The sequence below is a fragment of the Vipera berus genome, assembly GCF_964194415.1.
Source record: "Vipera berus genome assembly, chromosome: Z".
Taxonomy (NCBI): domain Eukaryota; kingdom Metazoa; phylum Chordata; class Lepidosauria; order Squamata; family Viperidae; genus Vipera; species Vipera berus.
The window spans coordinates 3,305,763-3,324,315 of record NC_138205.1 but is presented as its reverse complement, the minus strand read 5'-3'; the positions used below and the strand labels follow the sequence as shown (position 1 = coordinate 3,324,315).

The 18,553-nt window shown below is 48.0% G+C and overlaps 1 protein-coding gene across 3 annotated transcripts; it reads left to right on the top strand.

Moving 5' to 3' along the window:
- Positions 1-1,989: 1,989 nt before the first annotated feature.
- Positions 1,990-17,889, top strand: LOC308677143 (nucleolar protein 9-like). 3 transcript variants are annotated; one of them, XM_081343308.1, is made up of 11 exons: positions 1,990-2,200; positions 3,372-3,598; positions 5,219-5,626; positions 6,834-6,959; positions 9,169-9,310; positions 10,385-10,574; positions 11,896-12,036; positions 12,132-12,233; positions 14,128-14,358; positions 16,429-16,504; positions 17,415-17,889. In XM_081343308.1, the coding sequence occupies exons 2-11, from the start codon at positions 3,394-3,396 to the stop codon at positions 17,570-17,572; spliced, it is 1,779 nt and encodes a 592-aa protein (XP_081199434.1). In that variant the 5' UTR covers positions 1,990-2,200; positions 3,372-3,393; the 3' UTR covers positions 17,573-17,889. The 3 variants fall into 3 exon arrangements, with proteins under 3 accessions (XP_081199434.1, XP_081199432.1, XP_081199433.1); XM_081343306.1 differs by having other exon boundaries at positions 16,399-16,504; XM_081343307.1 differs by lacking the exon at positions 1,990-2,200 and adding an exon at positions 2,248-2,429 and having other exon boundaries at positions 16,399-16,504.
- Positions 17,890-18,553: the final 664 nt, after the last annotated feature.

Below are 18,553 nucleotides of genomic sequence, written 5' to 3'. Positions count from 1 at the left end.
TGCTTGGGGGGGGGGCGGGGTTGGACTAGATGACCTGCAAGGTCCTTTCCGACTGTTCTTCTAATTCACGGGGTCAAAATTTGGATGATTGACAACTGGCTGAGATTCATGACGGTTGTGAGCTTCCCAGCCAGTTCCCGACAAGCCAAGTCAGTGGGGGAAGCCAATCCTCAGACGTACAACCGCTCCTCAGCCTTACAACCATCCCAGCATCCCTACGGTCAAATAATCAAAATTCAGGCACTTGGCAACTGACTCATACTCATGATGGTGGCAGCATCCATTCACTTAATAACCGCGGCAAGAAAAGTCGTAAAGCAGGGCAAAGCTTTGCGAACAAGCGCTTGGCTTGGCAACAGAAAAGTGGGGCTCGATGGACGTCTGAGATGGTATAGGACCGTCCTCCTGTTTGAGCAAGGGGCTGGACTAGAAGACCTCCAAGGTCCCTTCCAGCTCCGTTCAATTCAAAGGACTACCTGGGACGTTGAAACGAAGATTCGGATAGGAGGGGCAGAATTTAAACCTGAATTTTTGTGTCACAAAAATTCACAAGAGGAAATTTAGGGGTGTGGGCATGAAGTCATCGCCAAGTCAAGCCAGTCGGATTTCCCACGGGGAAATGTCAGGCAGAAGGAACGGGGAAAGAACGGAGGTGACGCCTGGATGAGATGGATTTATATTCCTGTAAATGGAAACGCCTGGCAAAGTCTCAGCTGTCTGGGTGCAGGGCCAAAAGAGACTTGGTATTATAAATTCACATTTGTGCAGGCACGATTTGTACGGCTAACTAAGCGGAGGAAGAATGCAACACACCTAGGAATTTTCAGCAACATTTTTTAGCTTGGGAGGGCTAATATTTAGTTCTGGCACTAATAGAAACGCTCATTTTAGGTGGTATAATCATTTATAATTTAGATTATATATAGGTGATCCTGGACTTACGAGTGCAATTCAGCTCAAAATTTCTGTTGCTGGGTTGTGCAGTGAATGTTGCCCCGTTTTACGACCTTCCTTGACACAGTGGATATGTGAATCACTGCAGTTGTTAAACGAGTAACAAGGTTGTTAAGTGAATCCGGCTCCCCCCCACTTTGACTCTGGTCGCAAAAGGGAATCACGTGACCCCGGGACTCTACGACCGTCACAAGTACGAAGTTTAGTTTGTCGTTTAGTGACCTTTTGATGTTACAACAGCAGTGACAAAAGTGTTTGAAACTTCAAAGTAAATTAAGCTGAAGAGAATTAGGACTAAGAAATGACTGAAATACTGAGGGGAAATGAAGCTTAGAGAAGAATTCTGGAAATGAGATATATAGTGATTTAACATATTAACTTTTATAAACGTAAGTGAAATATAAATTGATCAGAGAAGACGTTATAGAAGTCATAAGATAGATAAGTGGTACAGTATTTTTATAATGCATGAAACATGAAAACATTGGGGCGATGTATCTAAATGGAAAATCTGGATGTTTAGATGATTAATATTGGGCAAATTATGACTTGTAAGAATTGTTTGAATATTAAGGGCAAATTAAGCTGAAATAAGAAATATGAAAATAGGATATAGGGTGAACTTATAAAAATGATTTTTAGAAAAACAACACAAGCGTATAAATTTAATTAAGAAGCGGATAAATAAATGTAATAAATAAAATAAATACAATAAGTACATGTGATCAATGCATTTAATAAATGGATAATTTGATCAATGCAATACATCAATGCAATAAAGCTAATAACCAAATGTAATAAATAAAATACATTAAGTAAATGTGATCAAGAATGCGGTCAAGTTTTAAGAAATTTAAATTTACAAACCGCGCAGATATCACGGGAATGAATGAATGAACACACGTATGAATGAATGAATGAATAGAAGATGACGTAATGGGCGCAATGCTTTCTGGGAGGAGTGGCCGCCCCGCGCGCTCGCTGGCTCGCTGGCTCGCGCGGGGCAGGCCGGGATGCAGCGCGGCAAAGCTCCGGCCTGGTTCCGGGAGGGGCGTGGCCTGCGAGGGTCTCTCTCCCGCGCACGCGCGGTGCGGGCTGGGCGTCCGCGTGGGTTGCAAAAAGGTGGCGGCGTTGCGAGCAGCGGGTGGAAGATGCGCGATCCTCTGATCCCTTTTCCGCGGGATCCTGTGCCGATCCAGTAGGAGAGCAGCAGCCGAGAGGCAAACTTTGGGGCCGGGCGTTTGCTGTAAGTCTTGCAATATTCTGAATTTTTATTGCAACCCCTTCCCCTTTTGTTTTTTCCCCCCTCTTTTTCTTTGCACGGATTCTCTGCAGGCAGAAATGCAACCGGTAAGGCGGCGAGGAGAGACTGCAGAAGGGCAACTCAACCAGCCCGGCCTTGCTTGGGGTGGCCCCCCTCTCCTCCTTGGCCGTTGATTTGCACTTTTTCGTTGGTGGATTAAAAAGGAGCTCTGGTGGGTTGGATATTGTATGACCTTTGACCCTTGGCAGTGTAACTTCAACCTAAACCAGGGGGGTCTTCAAACTTGGCCCTTTGGTGACTTGTGGACTTCAACTCCCAGAATTCCTCAGCCAGCATGCCTGGCTGAGGAATTCTGGGAGTTGAAGTCCACAAGTCATCAGAGGGCCAAGTTTGAAGAGCCCTGAGCTGACTTTGGATGTTGGTTTTGAAGGGGAAACTCCCCCCCCCGCCCCCTTTAAATTAATTTTATTTGATTATAGTGAAATTATGCATTATAATTTGAATACACACATACACAGACGCACAGGCACACACACACAAATATATGCTGTATTTTACTGTGTTATTAATTTAGATGAAACGTGAATATATATTGTGAGTCCATGTTTGTTATATGCTAAAAAAGCTAAATAAAAAATGTATCTTGCCATTGTTATTTTTGCAAATAATTTGAAGCAATGAACCCCTAACACACGAGAGGAGGGAGAGAGAGAGAGAGAGAAAATATTATATATTATATAAAGTTATATGTAGCACCCTATGACTTTGATCATGGATTGGTTCCAAAATATTGGACGTCCAAAAGGTTGCTTAAAGTGTAATGGGTTGAGGTGTCAAACGCACACTTGGGGTTTAGCCTGCACTTTCTTTTGTCCATTCCATCCCCACCACACACCCCTGCGAGGTGGGCTCAACGAGACTGTGTAACTGCCAGAAGATTTTTAACCTGGATTTCTGCCCCCCCCCCACTCCAAAAAACCTGGTCTTGTTACAGCAAGCGGATCCCTGCTGCATATGTTTTGTTTTTATGTATTAAATTTATGTGTTTTGTTTTTTATTTATTTATTAAATTTACATGCTTTCGCTCTTGCGGTCCAAAGTGACTCTTTTCCTTGTGGCTAATTTGCTAATTTCCTCGATTTCCCTCCGGCAGGTTGGCTGAGCCGTCCAGAAGGATGTCGCCCCCTGCCCACCGCCACAAAGCAGCGAAAAGCAGCAAAGAGCGGAAGAGACGTCGTCCACCTGCTGCTAAGACGGGGAAAGGAGACCCAGAGGAGATCAAAGGAGGAGGCGCTCCCAAAATGGAGCCCGCAGCGGCGGATTATTTTCACCAGGCGCACGAAACCTTCAAGTCTGGCTTTGCCTCCGATGAGGAGAAAAGTAAGATCTGTTCACAGAGGGATTTAGGGAGACAGAGCACTTTGAAAGCTTGTGGAAATAGTCCTCGAGATACGACCGTAATGGAGCCTGCCCACCACCACTGTCGTAACTCATGCTGTTTGTAAATCGGGTTATCCATGCGAGCGACCCAGTTTTATGACCATTTTTGGAGCAGTTGTTAAGTGAACCGGTGGTTCGCTATGAGGTGGCTTTAGCGTAAGCGGGATGTATGTGGCGGATTTGGGCAAAATGGCCGTAAAATGTAGTCACGTGACTGTGGGGTGCTGTAAATCGGGGTCTTCAAACATGGCCCTTTAATGACTTGTGGACTTCAACTCCCAGAATTCCTCAGCCAGACACGCTGGCTGAGGAATTCGGGGAGTTTAAGTCCACAGGTCATCAAAGGGCCAAGTTTGAAGACCCCGGCTTGTGGACTTCAACTCCCAGAATTCCTCAGCCAGGCACACTGGCTGAGGAATTCTGGGAGTTGAAGTCCACAAGTCATAAAAGGGCCAGGTTTGAAGACCCCTGCTGTAAATGCCTATAAAGGGAGGTCATGTGACTACAAGGGCAGCCATTGATATTTCAGATCTGGGTTATAAGTAGCCCCACGGAAGTCCGTTGTAAATTCAAATGGTTGGTAGGCGATCGATCATAAGTTGAGGAGTACCGGGAGATAGCCGCCTCCATTGGTATTCAGAAATTTGGGAATATGGGAGTTGTTTTTTTTGTTGTTGCAAGGAATTCTGGGAGTTGAAGCCCCCACATCTTCAACTCGCCAAGGTGGAGAAACACTGTTTAGCGAGCATTGGAAGCACCGAAAAGACAATTTACAACTGCTCCTCACACTTACGACTGTTGTGACATTCCGACCATCACGTGATCAAAATTTGGGAGATTGGCATGTACAGGCCGTCCTTGACTTACGGCCACAATTGAGCCCCAAATGTCCGTTGTTAGGTGAGACATTTGTTAAGTGAGTTTTGTCCCGTTTTACGACGTTTCTTGCCACTGTTGTTAAGTGAATCACTGCAGTGGATAAGTTAGTAACTCGGTTGTTAAATGAATCCAGCTTCTCTTCCCCCCCCCCCCCCCCCCCACCCAAAATGACTTTGCTGGTCAGAAGGTCTCAAAAGAGATCCCGGGACGCTGCAACCGTCATAAGTACATGTCAGTTTCCAAGCATCTGAATTTTGATCACGTGACCATAGGGAATGCTGTAAAGGTCGCAACTGTGAAAAAATGGTCCTCAGTCCCTTTTTCAGTGCCGTTGTAACTTTGAGCGGTCGCTAAATGAACTGTCGTAAGTTGAGGACCGCCTGTATTGAGAACGGCTGTGGCATCCCAACTGACGTGATCGCCATTTGCGACCTTCCCAGCCGGCTTCCGATAAGTAAAAGCAATGGGGGGGGGAATATGCCGGATTTGCTTAACGACCGCGCGATTCCCTTAAGGACTGAAGGAATTCGCTGAACGACCGCGGGCCGAAAAGTTTGCAAAAATGGGGCCCGACTCAATTTAACCACCGCCTCGCTTAGCGAGGGACGTTCTACTCCCAATTGCGGTCGTAACTAGAGGATTCCCTGTAACACGCCTTATTTTGCCCTTCGGCCCTCGCAGGTCTGTTTGTGAGCAACGTTCTGACGGAGGCCGTAGCTGTGGCGTTGCCGCTGGCCCTGGACCTGTCGGGGTCGCTGCTCCTCCAGGCGCTGCTGCCTTGGGCCTCGGGGGCCAGCTTGGAGTCCCTGCTCCGGGCCCTGCTGCCCTCCCTGCGCCTGGTGGCCTGCCACCCCTGCGGAGCCCACATCTTGGAGGGGGTCCTGTGGAGGGCCCTGGCGCTGATCTCGGACGGAGGAGAGGCATCCCAGGCGCTGGAGGAACTCGTCCTGGCTCTGGGGAAGGGTCTTCAGGAGGGACTGCCGACTTTCGCCTTGGATGCCCACGCCAGCTTTGTGGTGCGGACCTTGTTGCAGGTCCTGGGAGGGGCCCGAGTCGGGTCGGACGGGGGCCGGGCGCTCCCGGGCTCAGGTGAGCGGTGGCCGTAGAATGCGTCCCCCAGCGTGGGATTGGTGGGTGTGGGTGGGGTGTGTGAAAGCCGTTCCCCGCTTTCAGGCCTCTCGAGAGTTTCCTGCGTGTTGAGATCCAGTGTGGGAAGGATGTCCTTCGGGAGAAGGGCGGTATATAAATAAAACTAATAATAATAATAATAATGTGGGAATGGTGAGACCTGGGTTAATGGCTCCCCTCAATCCCGGGAGGTTTCTGGGTAACTCGGGTCAGCTGCTTCTGCTCAGCTGCTCAAAAGCAAAAACAGTTTTTGTTTTATTTTTATTTTTTATTTTATTTCTTATTTTTTATGTATTTTATATTTTATCTATTTTATTTTATATTTTATTATATATTATTTCTTACTTTATTATTTTAGTTTAGATTATATTTATTATATATTATTTTAGTTTAGATTATATTTTATGTATTATTTTATTGTTTTATATTATGTTTATGTATTTTATATATTGTATTTTTTATTTTATTATTTTTATTTTTTTGTTATTTTTATATAGTTTATATTTTGTCTTTTGTTATTGTTATTTTATATTTTATGTATTATATTTTATGTATTTTATTTTATTATTTTATTATATATTATTTCTCATTATATTTTAGATTATATTTTATGTATTGTTTTATTGTTTTATGTTTTATGTATTTTATATATTTTATTTTATTTTTTAGATTATATTTTATTTTATTTTATATTTTTATATTATTAGTTTATTTTAGATTATATTTTGAGTATTTTCTTTTATGCATTCTTTTCTTTTATTGTTTTGCTTTATATTATTTTACGTATTTTATATATTATTTTATTTCTTTTTTATTATTTTAATTATATATTTTATTTTATATTTTATGTGTTATTTTATTATTTTGCTTTTTTTGTTTTTTTTTGTTTATTATTTTATTTTTATTTACAAATAACTGAACAGGCGAAGTCCTAAAGTCAACATATGCTGTCCTCAACCTGTGGACTTCCAAGTCCCAGAATTCTGGCTGGGGAATGCTGGGAGTTGAAGTCCACAAGTCTTAAAGTTGACGTGGTTGGACCCCTTGGTTAATGCCCTATTTTGCCAGGTGTTTGCAGCAAGCAGAAATGTATGAATCTTTTCCATGTGGGAAAATCAGTGCCTCTGATTCACACTTTCCCCTTTTTTGTCCACTTCCGCCATCTTAGGGCTGCTTCGTCCCTGGGCCAAGAGTTCGAAGGTCGGGAGCGAAGGACCAATGGTTTTCGAGGTCCCCGCCAGCTTCCTCTCCCTCCTGCAGGAATTCAAAGGCTGCTTCCAGGAACAGATTGCAGGTGAGATACTGCCATCTGCTGGGCAGGTGGAGAAACAGCAGTCTTGCACGGTTCTTGTCATAATGCTCACTTAATGGCAACAAGTGAGCGTGGAATGTTTGTAATGAGTAGTTGTAGTTGTTCAGTGGGTCTCCATAAGTGCTGACTCGATCTTACAACCATTTTTATGCGGTCGCTAAGCGAATCCTTTCTACCGGTATGAATGGGTCTTCTTTGCTGCACGCTGGGAAAATATGTTGCAGATTGTCACATGCAAACCGGTTGTAAACGTGGGCCAGTTGCAGCCCCTGAAATGCGATCACGTGACCGTGGGGTGGGGAATCATAACTTTGAGGATGGATTGTAAGTACCTTTTATGGCATTGGTCATTGTGATCATATGACCACAGGGAGTTAAGTCATAAATCTGAGGTCCTTTTATGGCAGGGGTCTTCAAACTTGGCCCTTTTATGACTTGTGGACTTCAACTTCCAGAATTCCTCAGTCAGGCATGCTGGCTGAGGAATTCTGGTAGTTGAAGTCCACAAGTCATAATAGAGCCAATTTTGAAGACCTCTGGTCTGGATTTAAGCCCGCAGTTGCATCAAAATGGCTGACTGAGGAATTCTGGGAGTTGAAGTCCACAAGTCATGAAAGGGCCAAGTTTGAAGACTCCTGTTTTATGGGGTCTCTCGTAAAAAAGTCATTAAGTGAATAGTCATTAAGTGAGGACTATATGCACGTTAATGGGAAAATGTGAGCTTGAGATACATTGAGGGAAGGGATATATGTGTGTGTGTGTATGTATGTATATGTGTGTGTATATATATATGACAGTATGTATGTACAGGCAGTCCTCGACTTACAAGAGTTCATTTAGTGACCGCTCAAAGTTACAATGGCACTGAAAAAGGGACTTAATGACCGGTTTTTTCACAGTTACAGCCTTTGCAGCATCCCCAGGATCACGTGATCAAAATTCAGATAATTTGGGAGGGATCTTGGAGGTCATCTTGTCCAACCCCTTATACCATTTCAGACAAATTTCAGACGTTTCCCTTAACAACAGAAATTTTGGGGTCGTAAGTCGAGGACAACTGAATGTGTCTTGTGAGACATATAAGCTAAAGACAAAAAAAATTCTGATGATGTTACCTAGTATGGTAACGAAACGTTCAGAAGCTAAATTGAAACAAGCTTGGAGAGCAAAACCCAAGCTACAAGTATTTTCTGTCATTTCAAAGGTACTATAAACGTATATAGATATCATTTATATATCTTCCCTTTATATTCCCTTTATATTCCACCCCTCTTTATGGGGGGTGAGTTATTACCCCCCGTAGATAGGGCTCGCAACTTGGGAGTCCTCCTAGATTCACAGCTTTCCCTAGAAGACCATATAGTAGCTGTGACTAGGGGGGCCTTCGCCCAGGTTCGCCTGGTGCGCCAGTTGCGGCCCTATCTAGACCGGGATGCCCTACGTACGGTCACTCACGCGCTTGTGACCTCTCGTCTTGACTACTGCAACGCTCTCTACATGGGGCTACCCTTGAAGACCACTCGGAGGCTCCAACTGGTACAGAATGCAGCCGCGAGAGTTGTGTTGGGAGTTTCCCGACGCTCCCATGTCACACCTCTGCTCCGCGAGCTGCATTGGCTTCCAGTTGTCTTCCGGGTGAGATTCAAGGTGTTAGTAATGACCTACAAAGCCCTACATGGCATGGGTCCGGAATACCTTGGGGAGCACCTGCGGCCGGCATCAACTTCCCTCCGCCCAGTACGCTCCCACAGAGAGGGCCTCCTCAGGGTGCCGGTCAGAGAATGCCGACTGGTGGCCCCCAGGGGGAGGGCGTTCTCTGTGGGTGCACGGGATCTTTGGAACCATCTTCCGGTCGAGCTCCGGATGGCGCCCGATCTCCGCTCCTTCCGGCGCGATCTTAAAACCCATCTCTTTGAACAAGCTGGCCTGGCCTGATGGGACGGGGTTGGATTTTATAAATGGATTTTAACTGTTAATCTGTATTAATTTATTATGGGCACTGTTTAATTACTTTTTAATAATTTTTAATTTTTGTATCTTGTTTTTATGTATTGCCCTGTTCACCGCCCTGAGTCCTTCGGGAGAAGGGCGGTATAGAAATTAAATTAATAATAATAATAATAATATGTCTTTCCTGGCCTGACCTTAACCAAGATTCCCAACTATTGAACTAACCCTGTTTTCCCTCTAGATTTCATCACCAACAAATGTTTCAGCCTTTGCCTGCAGGTGGCGCTGGTGGTCCTGCATAGAAAGCTGCCTGAAACAAGTGCTGAGCTCTGCAGGTTTGTGATTGGCTACCTGAGCAGCTGCAACCCAGCTGCTGGGCAAAGGTGAGCAGTTGGATTGGCTGGGTGGTTTGGGGGTGGGGATTGGGGGGGGAGGAGTCACTGCAAAAGCTTGCACCGCTTACGCTGTTGGCTGGGTTAATCTTCCCAGGTTAAAGGCAGTGGGGTGCAGTGGTTACACCAGTGGGGTGTAATGGTTATGCTCGGCAGTGTGGTGGAATGGTTAAAATGTGGGGTTAGAACAATGTTTCTCAAACCTGGCCACTTTAAGACAGGTGGACTTCAACTCCCAGAATTCCCCAGCCAGCGTTGCTGGCTGGGGAATTCTGGGAGTTGAAGTCCACCTGACTTAAAGTGGCAAAGTTTAAGAAATATTGTATTAAAGAGACCCACATTCTAGACCAGGGGTTTTCAAACTTGGCCCTTTTATGACTTGTGGACTTCAACTCCCAGAATTCCTCACCCAGTGTGAGGGAACTGTGCCTTTTAAGACTTGTGGACTTCAACTCCCAGAATTCCTCTGCCAGGCACGCTGGCTGAGGAATTCTGGGAGTTGAAGTCCACAAGTCATAAAGGGGCCATGTTTGAAGACCCCTGGTTTAGACACACCTTAGCATTAAAACCTTCGACTTAAAACCATTCATTTAGCCATCATTCAAAGTTACAACGGCCCCGAACAAAGTGACTTAGAACTAGTCCTCGCACATGTGACCATTGCAACATCATGGGATCAAAATTTGGGTGCTTGGCCACCGGCACTGCATTTACGACGAGTGTCACGTGATCGACCATTTGAAACCTTCCCAGCCGGCTTCTGACCAGCAAACCCCCACAGGGGAAGCCGGATTCCTCTTAACGGCCACACGATTCACTTAACGACCGCTGCAATTCACTGAACCCCCCCCCCCCCCTGGCAGAAAGGTCGTAAAACCCTGCCCTGCTTAGCAAAGGAAATTCTGCTCAGTTAAGGACCACCTGAAAATACAAGTGTTTTTAGCTTTTCTTTTTTTTTCTTCTGCCCCCTGGGTTGGCTTTGGAGATTTCCAGCATGTGTGGATGTGCGCGACAAGGCAGAGGTGCATTGATGCGCGCCTGTCTTGTTTATTCCTCCCTCTCCAGCAGTCTCCTGGTTTTTCTGAAGGACCCGACCTGCAGCCGGATTCTAGACAAAGTCCTGGAGGTGTCGGATGCGAAGGCGTTGCGCTCGTTCTACAAGGTGCACGTGAAGGGGCAGCTCCGCGCGTTGTCCGCTCACAAGGTGGCCAACTTCACCTTGCAGCGGCTGATCCACGCCGCCTCGCGTAAACTGGTGAGAGAGGGCTTTTGTGGTTGGCCTCCCAGTTGGCTTAAATCGGGTGTGTGTGTGTGTGCCTTGGTGGTGCCGTCGGTTTTCGATTGATCTCGAAAAGCTAAGCAGGGACAGAGCTGGTTAAGACTTCGAAAGGGCAGGAGCAGATTTTGGTTCCCCCCCCCCCCATGGCAGGAGGGGATGTTAAGGCACCAGGCTGGAAGCCAGGAGATGGTGAGTTCTAGTTTGCTTGAGGCAGGAAAGCTGGCTGGGTGCCTGGGCCAGACACTGAGTTCTAGCCCCACGCCAATCACTGGGAGAAAGTTCTAGTCCTGCATGAAACTGGGTGACTGTGGGCCAATCACCAGGAGACGCTGAGTTCTAGTTCCATCCTAGTCGCGAAAGCCAGCTTGGTGACTGTGGGCCATTCAGTAGGAGATTGGGAATTCTAGTCTCATCCTAATCAGGAAAGCTAGCTAGGTGACTGAGCCAATAACCAGGAGACAGTGAGTTCTAGTCCCACCCTAGTCACGAAAGCTAGCTAGGTGATTAGGCTAATCACCAGGAGACAGTGAGTTCTAGTCCCACCCTAGTCATGAAAGCTAGCTAGGTGACTGGGCTAGTCACCAGGAGACAGTGAGTTCTAGTCCCATCCTACTCATGAAAGCTAGCTAGGTGACTGTGGGTTAATCACCAGGAGACAGTGAGTTCTAGTCCTACCCTAGTCATGAAAGCCAGCTGGGTGACTGGGCTAATCACCAGGAGACAGTGAGTTCTAGTCCTACCCTACTCACGAAAGCTAGCTAGGTGACTGTGGGTTAATCACCAGGAGACAGTGAGTTCTAGTCCTACCCTAGTCATGAAAGCCAGCTGGGTGACTGGGCCAATAACCAGGAGTCAGTGAGTTCTAGTCCCACCCTAGTCACGAAAGCTAGTTAGATGACTAGGCCAATCACCAGGAGAGTGGGAGTTCTAGTTCGCCTTAACCATGAAAACCAGCTGAGTGACTTTGGACCAGTTACCAGGAGACGGTGAATTCTAGTCCCACCTTAGGCCTGAAAGCCGGCTGGGTGACTTTGGGCCAGTTTATCTCAGCTTAACCCACCTCAAAGGGTTGTTGTTATTGTGGGGGAAACAGAAGGAGGGAGGAATACGAGATACGTTCGCCACTTTTGGGTTAACGTGTAAAAACCGGGATTTAAAAGGCCTGAATCGCACAGCTGCTAGCGATCCATTGCAGATCGGCCCATCAGATCCCTGCCGGCCTAGAAGAGGGGAAGGGGCTCGTGAAGACCTCTTGGTCTGGGGGGGGCGGGTCTTCTCATTCACGCCCCCTCCCCAGCTGGGGAAGCTTTTTCAGGAGCTGGCCCCCGGCTTGGAACAAATCCTGGCCCTGGAACATCTCGGCATTGTCACGGCGCTCCTGGGCGCCTGCCGGAAGCACCGCGCCCACCAGCCGGAAGTGCTGCGGACTCTTTTGGAGGTGAACAAATCCCGCTTGGGTTTCCTTGTCGCTCCTTTGCTCTGTGCTCCTCCGCCAAATTGTTGAGCTGTTGTTGTTGTTGTTTTCCCCTGCAGGCCTTCCACTGTTGGGAGCCGCCCGCCCGCCAGCTGGCCTGCGCCCCCCTCCTCGCCTCCGTGCTGGCTTACGAGGTCTACTTTGGGGAGGAGGGGGAGCAGGTAGGTGTGAGCTACAGGTAGTTCTCGGCTTACGACCCCCCCCCCGGAGCCCCAAACTCCCGTGCGTTAAGTTTGGGGTTTGCCCTGTTTTACGACGTTTCTTGCCGTGGTGGGTTAAGCGAATTGCTACCGTTGTCAAGCTGGGGACACCGTTGTTAAGTGAATTGGGCTCGTCAGAAGGTCGCAAATGTGGGATCCCCACACACACGCACACACATACGGGACGTCACGACTGTCATAAAATGTGAGTCAGTGGCCAAGTGTCTGAATTTCGATCACGTGACCACGGGGATGCTGAGAAGGTTGTGCGAGAGCCAGTCATAAGTCACGTTCTCGGTGCTGTTGTAACTTTTGAAGAGTCACGAAACGAACTGCCGTAAGTTGAGGGCTACCTGTATTGACGACGGCTGCAGCGTCCCGCCACGGTCAGAAAGGTGAGTCAGGTTGCCAGGCGGTTGGATTTCGATCAAGTGACCCGGGGGATGCTGCAAGGGTCGTGAGGGTGAGACGCAGGCACAAGTCCCCTTTCTTCAGCGTCGTCGTAACTTCGGATGGTCGCTAAATGGTTGTAAGTCGAGGACTTTCTGCACCAGGGTGTGCATGATTTAAAGACTGACTGTGAAATTGCTAAGGAGGAGCCGTCGTAACTCTTCTAACCAAACAATCTAAACTTGGCTGCCTCTTGGTCCTCTGGCCCCTCCCCTTCTGGGAATCCAGACGTCCTCTGGCCCCTCCCCTTCTGGGAATTCCACCACACCATCAGATTCTCTCTTTTATCATCATCATCATCATCAATAATATAATTGTAATTATAATTTTAATAATAATAATATAATTGCAAAAGGCGGCCTTACTAGGAACTATAATAATAATAATAATAATAATAATAATAATAATAATAATAATAATAATAATAATAATAATAATAATAATAATAATAATAATAATAATAATAATAATATAATTGCAAAAGGCGGCCTTACTAGGAACTGCTTCCATCCTGCGACAAGATCTGTAATACCATCCAACATCCACATCGGCTTCTCCCAGGTTCTTGGTAAGGACTCGATAGGTAGACAAAAATGCCAAATCCAGTCTGAACATCTGGCTGACTGCGATGATCAATAATAATAATAATAATAACAACAATAACAACAACAAGTTGGAAGGGACCTTGGAAGTCATCTAGTCCAACCCCCTGCTCAGGCAGGAAACCCTATACCCTTTCAGACAAATGGCTGTCCCGTCTTTTCTTAAAAACTTCCAGTGTTGGAACATTCACAACTTCTGGAGGCAGGTTGTTCCACTGGTGAATTGTTCTAACTGTCAGGAAGTTTCTCCTTAGTTCTGGGTTGCTTCTCTCCTTGATTAGTTTCCATCCGTTGCTTCTTGTCCTGCCTTCTGGTGCTTTGGAGAATAGCTTGACCCCCTCTTCTTTGGGGCAGCCCCTGGGGTATTGGAACACTGCTATAACGTCCCCCCTCGTCCTTCTCTTCATTAAATGAGACACACCCAATTCCAGCAACCGTTCCCTATATGTTTTAGCCTCCAGCCCCCCAATCATCTTTGTTGCTCTTCTCTGCACTCTTTCTAGAGTCTCAACATCTTTTTTACATCGTGGTGACCAAAACTGGATGCAGTATTCCAGGTGTGGCCTTACCAAGGCCTTGTAAAGCGGTATCAACACTTCATGTGATCCTGATTCTATCCCTCTGTTAATGCAGCCTAGCACTGTGTTGGCCTTTTTGGCAGCTGCAGCACACGGCTGGCTCCTATTTAAGGGATTGTCCACCACGCTCTTGCAGTTACTACTGTTCAGCCAGGTACCCCCTATCCCATCCCTGTGCCTTTGGTTTCTCTTTCCTAAATAGAGAACCTCACTTTTTTCCTCCAGGCAGAGGCACCGCCGGCCCTGAGCACCGTCTCCTATCACGGCTCCAGGATGTTGCAACACCTCCTGTACTTTGCGGACCCTTCCCTCGTGCTGTGCAGCCTGGGCGCCATGCCGCCCGCAGACCTGGTCACCTTGGCTTGTGATCCCACCGGGAGTCACGTCTTCAATGCCCTCTTGGCCAGTCCCTCCGTCGCCAAGAAGCCGAGGCGGAAAATCTTGCACCAGCTCAAAGTAAGTCTCGGGCAACCCTGGTGGGACTCCGCTCCGGGTTTTGGAGCCTGCCAATTCGGCTCCATTTGCACGGGTCGCGTTGTGTTGTGTTGTGTAGGGGTGTCTGTACGGTGGGGCTCAGAAAAGTCAAGGTGGCAGCTGTGGTAACGCAGCCGAAGCTCTGCCTGTTTAGGTTCGCCCTCAACATTATAAAAACCACGTTTTGTCGACCGTGGCAACTTGTAAAGACACTCCCAGAATTCCCCAGCCAGCGAGGGAATTCTGGGAGTTGAATTCTACCTGCCTTCAAACCACCAAGGTTGAAAAACACAGAAATAGGTTCTTGGCCACCGTCACACCACGGTCATTCAGGTGCCAGATTCAAACTTCTGGACGGATTCATTTTACAGGGTTTCTAGTCCTCAAGGCAAGCAGGAATTCTGGGAGTTGAATTCTACCTGTCTTGAAACCATCAAGGTTGAAAAACAGAGAAATAGATTCTTGGCCATTGTCATGCCCTGGTTGTTCAGGTGCCAGATTCAACTTCTGGAGGGATTCATTTTACAGGGTTTCTAGTCCTCAAGGCAAGCATGCCCCCCCCCCCCCCCCCGTTAGCAGTTACCTTTATGATGATTGGTAGTAATCCCTAAATTCTGTGTCGGCTTTTTGACTCCAGAGAGAGTAGTAACTCCACTCTTGTCTTCTACCTAGTGACAAATATTTGATAACTTCTCTTATCAAATTTATCTGTTAATCAGACACAGAATGGGATTAGATTGTTATTAATTGCATCTTATCAAAAGCATTTCAGGGTCCTTTTATACCAGTTACTTCTGCGTCAAAGGGGTCTTCCAACGTCGCCCTTCGATGACTTGTGGACTTCAACTCCCAGAATTCCTCAGCTAGCGTGCCTGGCTGAGGAATTCTGGGAGTTGAAGTCCACAAGCAGGCGTCTTTAAACTTGGCCCTTTGATGACTTGTGGACTTCAACTCCCAGAATTCCTCTGCTAGTGTGCCTGGCTGAGGAATTCTGGGTTTTGAAGTCCACAAGCAGGGGTCTTCAAACTTGGCCCTTTGATGACTTGTGGACTTCAACTCCCAGAATTCCTCAGCTAGCGTGCCTGGCTGAGGAATTCTGGGAGTTGAATTCCACAAGCAGGGGTCTCCAAACCTGGCCCTTTGATGATTTGTGGACTTCAACTCCCAGAATTCCTTACTGTTGCTGAGTAAGAAAAGTGAGTCACACCCAATTTTACAAGGGCTTTTTGGTCAGGGTTGTTAAGAGAATCACCCTAGTTCTTAAGTGAACCGCACGGTTGTTAAGTGAATTACAGATTTTGACATGGTTTCTCGCAGAAGAGTTTCACAATGTTGCAGTATACAGGTCATCCTCGGACATACGACCACGAAGGAGCCCAAAATTTCTGTGGCTAAGCGAGGCAGTGGTTAAGTACCCCATTTTACGGCCTCCCTTGCCAGCGTGGTGAAGTGAATCGCTGCGGTTGTTAAGCGGGGAACCCGGTCGTTAAGCAAATCGGGGTTTTCCCATTGACTTTGCTTGTCAGGAGGTTGCAAAAGGAGCAATCACCTGACCCAGGGGGACGCTGCGGCCATCATAAATATGAGTCGGTGGCCGAGCGTCTGAATTTCAATCACGCGGCCATAAGTCCGAGGACTGGCTGTAACTCTTGAGTCACTTCACCTCAAGCTAAGTGAATGGTCGTAAACTGGGGACTCCTTGCCGTTTGCAGTTTTTCAACCCCCTATTTTTTTCCGTTGCGATGAGAAAACCGCAACTATCTGCCGATGCTTTACTGTTCAGCGCAGCACACCTGGTTGCATCGCACAACCCTTCTAACATCTGCAGGCGGTTTGGGTTCTTGGCCAATAACACGTTAACATCTGGAGGCAAAAAGTACATGTTTCGTTTCCACAGTTGGCACGATTCTGGGCGTGGTCACATCTGTTATTTACGTGTAGTCCTCGACTTATAACCATTCCACTTCTCCGTCCCGCCCCCCCCCATTTTTTGTGTTGTTTTTTTTTGCTTTGGATTATCAGGGCCACTTCCTGTCTCTCGCCTGTTCCAAGCACGGGAGCCGAGTTCTGGATGCCATCTGGAGGAGAGCGTCTCTGCCTGCCAAGCGGGAGTTGGCCCAGGAACTGGGTGAGGCCTCTGTGTTTTCCCTTCCTTCCTTCCTTCCTTCCTTCCTTCCTTCCTTCCTTCCTTCCTTCCTTCCCTCCCTCCCTCCCTCCCTCCCTCCCCCCTTCCTCCTTCCTTCCTTCCTTCCTCCCTCCCTCCCTCCTCCCTCCCTCCCTCCTTCCTTCTTTCCTTCCTCCTCCCTCTCTCCTTCCTTCCTTTCCTCTCTCCTCCCTCCCTCCCTCCTTCCTTCCTTCCTTTCCTCTCTTCTCCCTCCTTCCTTCCTTCCTTCCTTCCTTCCTTCCTTCCTTCCTTCCTTCCTTCCTTCCTTCCTTCTTTCCTTCCTCCTCCCTCTCCCTTCCTTCCTTCCTTTCCTCTCTTCTCCCTCCTTCCTTCCTTCCTTCCTTCCTCCTCCCTCCCTCCTCCCTCCCTCCTTCCTTCCTTCCTTCCTCCTCCCTCCTTCCTTCCTCCCTTCCTTCCTTTCCTCCCTCCCTCCTCCCTTCCTCCTCCCTCCCTCCCTTGCTCACTCCTCCCTCCCTCCCTCCCTCCCTCCCTCCTTCCTCCTTCCTTTCACCTTTCCTTTCGTTCCTTCCTTTCCTTTCCCCTTCCATAGTGGAAAGGGTTCATTCAATGTTTCTCGACCTTGGGGCACCCTAGGATGTTTGGCCTTCAACTCCCAGAATTCCCCAGCCAGCATAGCTTCAAGTGCCCCAGCCGGACTTCTTAAAAAGGGCCCGAGGCTGAGAACGTATAAAGCTGCCCAACTCTTTGCAGGGCAGGTCACCCACTTCCCTTGTTCGTTCACACAGCCTCCTAAGGCGGAGCTGGAGCGGAGGACACGTGTGAACGCAGCCTCTCCCTTTTCGCGGAGACTTTATTTTCATCCTTCAAAACTTAGCGCCCCCCCCTCTCTTCTTCTCCCCCCTCCTCCTCCCAGCGGAGCACGAGGCCCGGCTGCGACACGACCCCTTCGGCCACCACCTGGTCCGCAACTTCGCCTTGACCCACTTCCTCAAACGCCGCCGCGACTGGGACAGCCTCCAGCAGGCGGAGAAGAAGCGGAGACGGCTTTTTGCTGAGATCCTGGAGGACTGAACTGCACTGGGGTCTTTCCTCCCCCCCCCCGACCGATGGGATCAAGAGGACTAGCTCCTTAAGCGGGCTTTGTGTTCCCACACCCCGCCCAAATCTGCCCGGAAGAGCCTTTTAGAGCCTCTCCTTTCACCCTCGTGAATGTTGGCGGAATCGTTCCGATCGCTCTCGGCCAGCTCGTGATGGGGACTGTAGTCCAAAAGAAAGGAGACACAGAGAGAGAGAGATTGCTCCGGACGTGCCTTACTCGACTCTCTTCTCAAATGGATATTTATTTATATTTTTGCAGATATTAAAGGCCAACGAGTTCTTTGCAGGTGCTGCCGTGTCTTGGTTTTTAGGGCAAACAAATGGGCTAGTCAGCTTCCTGTAACGCTGAAATGATGGTTTTAGATCCGGCCTCTCCAAACGCGGCAACTTGGAAGACTCGTGGACTTCAACTCCCAGAATTCCCCAGCCAGCAGGGCTGCCCAGGCTAAGGGATTCTGGGAGTTGAAGTCCACAAGCCTTTAAAAAAAAAAGTCAAGCACGACGCTGGACTGGAAGCCATCGTCAGCGGACCAGATATTGACCAGCAGGTATAAGAGGCGCAGGGGTGGCGGGTCTTGCGATACAGGGAGTCCTCGACTTAACGACCGTAACTGTGACTGAAGTTTCTGTCGCTGAGAAGGCAGTTGTGAAATGGAGTCGTGCCTGATTTTTACCACCGGTCGTTAAGGGAATCGCTTCAGTTAAACGAAGCACGCGGTCGTTAAATGAGCCCAGATTTCCCCCATTGTTCGACGCCGGCTGGGAAGCTTGCGGAGGGTGATCTGTGATCCCGGGTTACGCAACCGTCGTAAGATCATGCCAAGTCCCCGGAGTTTGATTTTCGTGAACGTGGGGGAAGGCGCAGCAACGCTCATAAAATGCTAGACCTGGTTATAAATCAGGGTGGTTTTTTTTTTCTCCCAGCGCCGGACGCTAAACGGAACAGTTGCGAGT

Excerpts from the sequence above, each read along its gene's own strand:
- LOC308677143 (XM_081343306.1), top strand. The coding sequence starts at position 3,394 with ATGTCGCCCCCTGCCCACCGCCACAAAGCAGCGAAAAGCAGCAAAGAG. Across the intron at positions 5,627-6,833 it reads CCGGGCGCTCCCGGGCTCAG|GGCTGCTTCGTCCCTGGGCC; the intron begins GTGAGCGGTGGC and ends CCGCCATCTTAG. Across the intron at positions 16,505-17,414 it reads GGAGTTGGCCCAGGAACTGG|CGGAGCACGAGGCCCGGCTG; the intron begins GTGAGGCCTCTG and ends TCCTCCTCCCAG.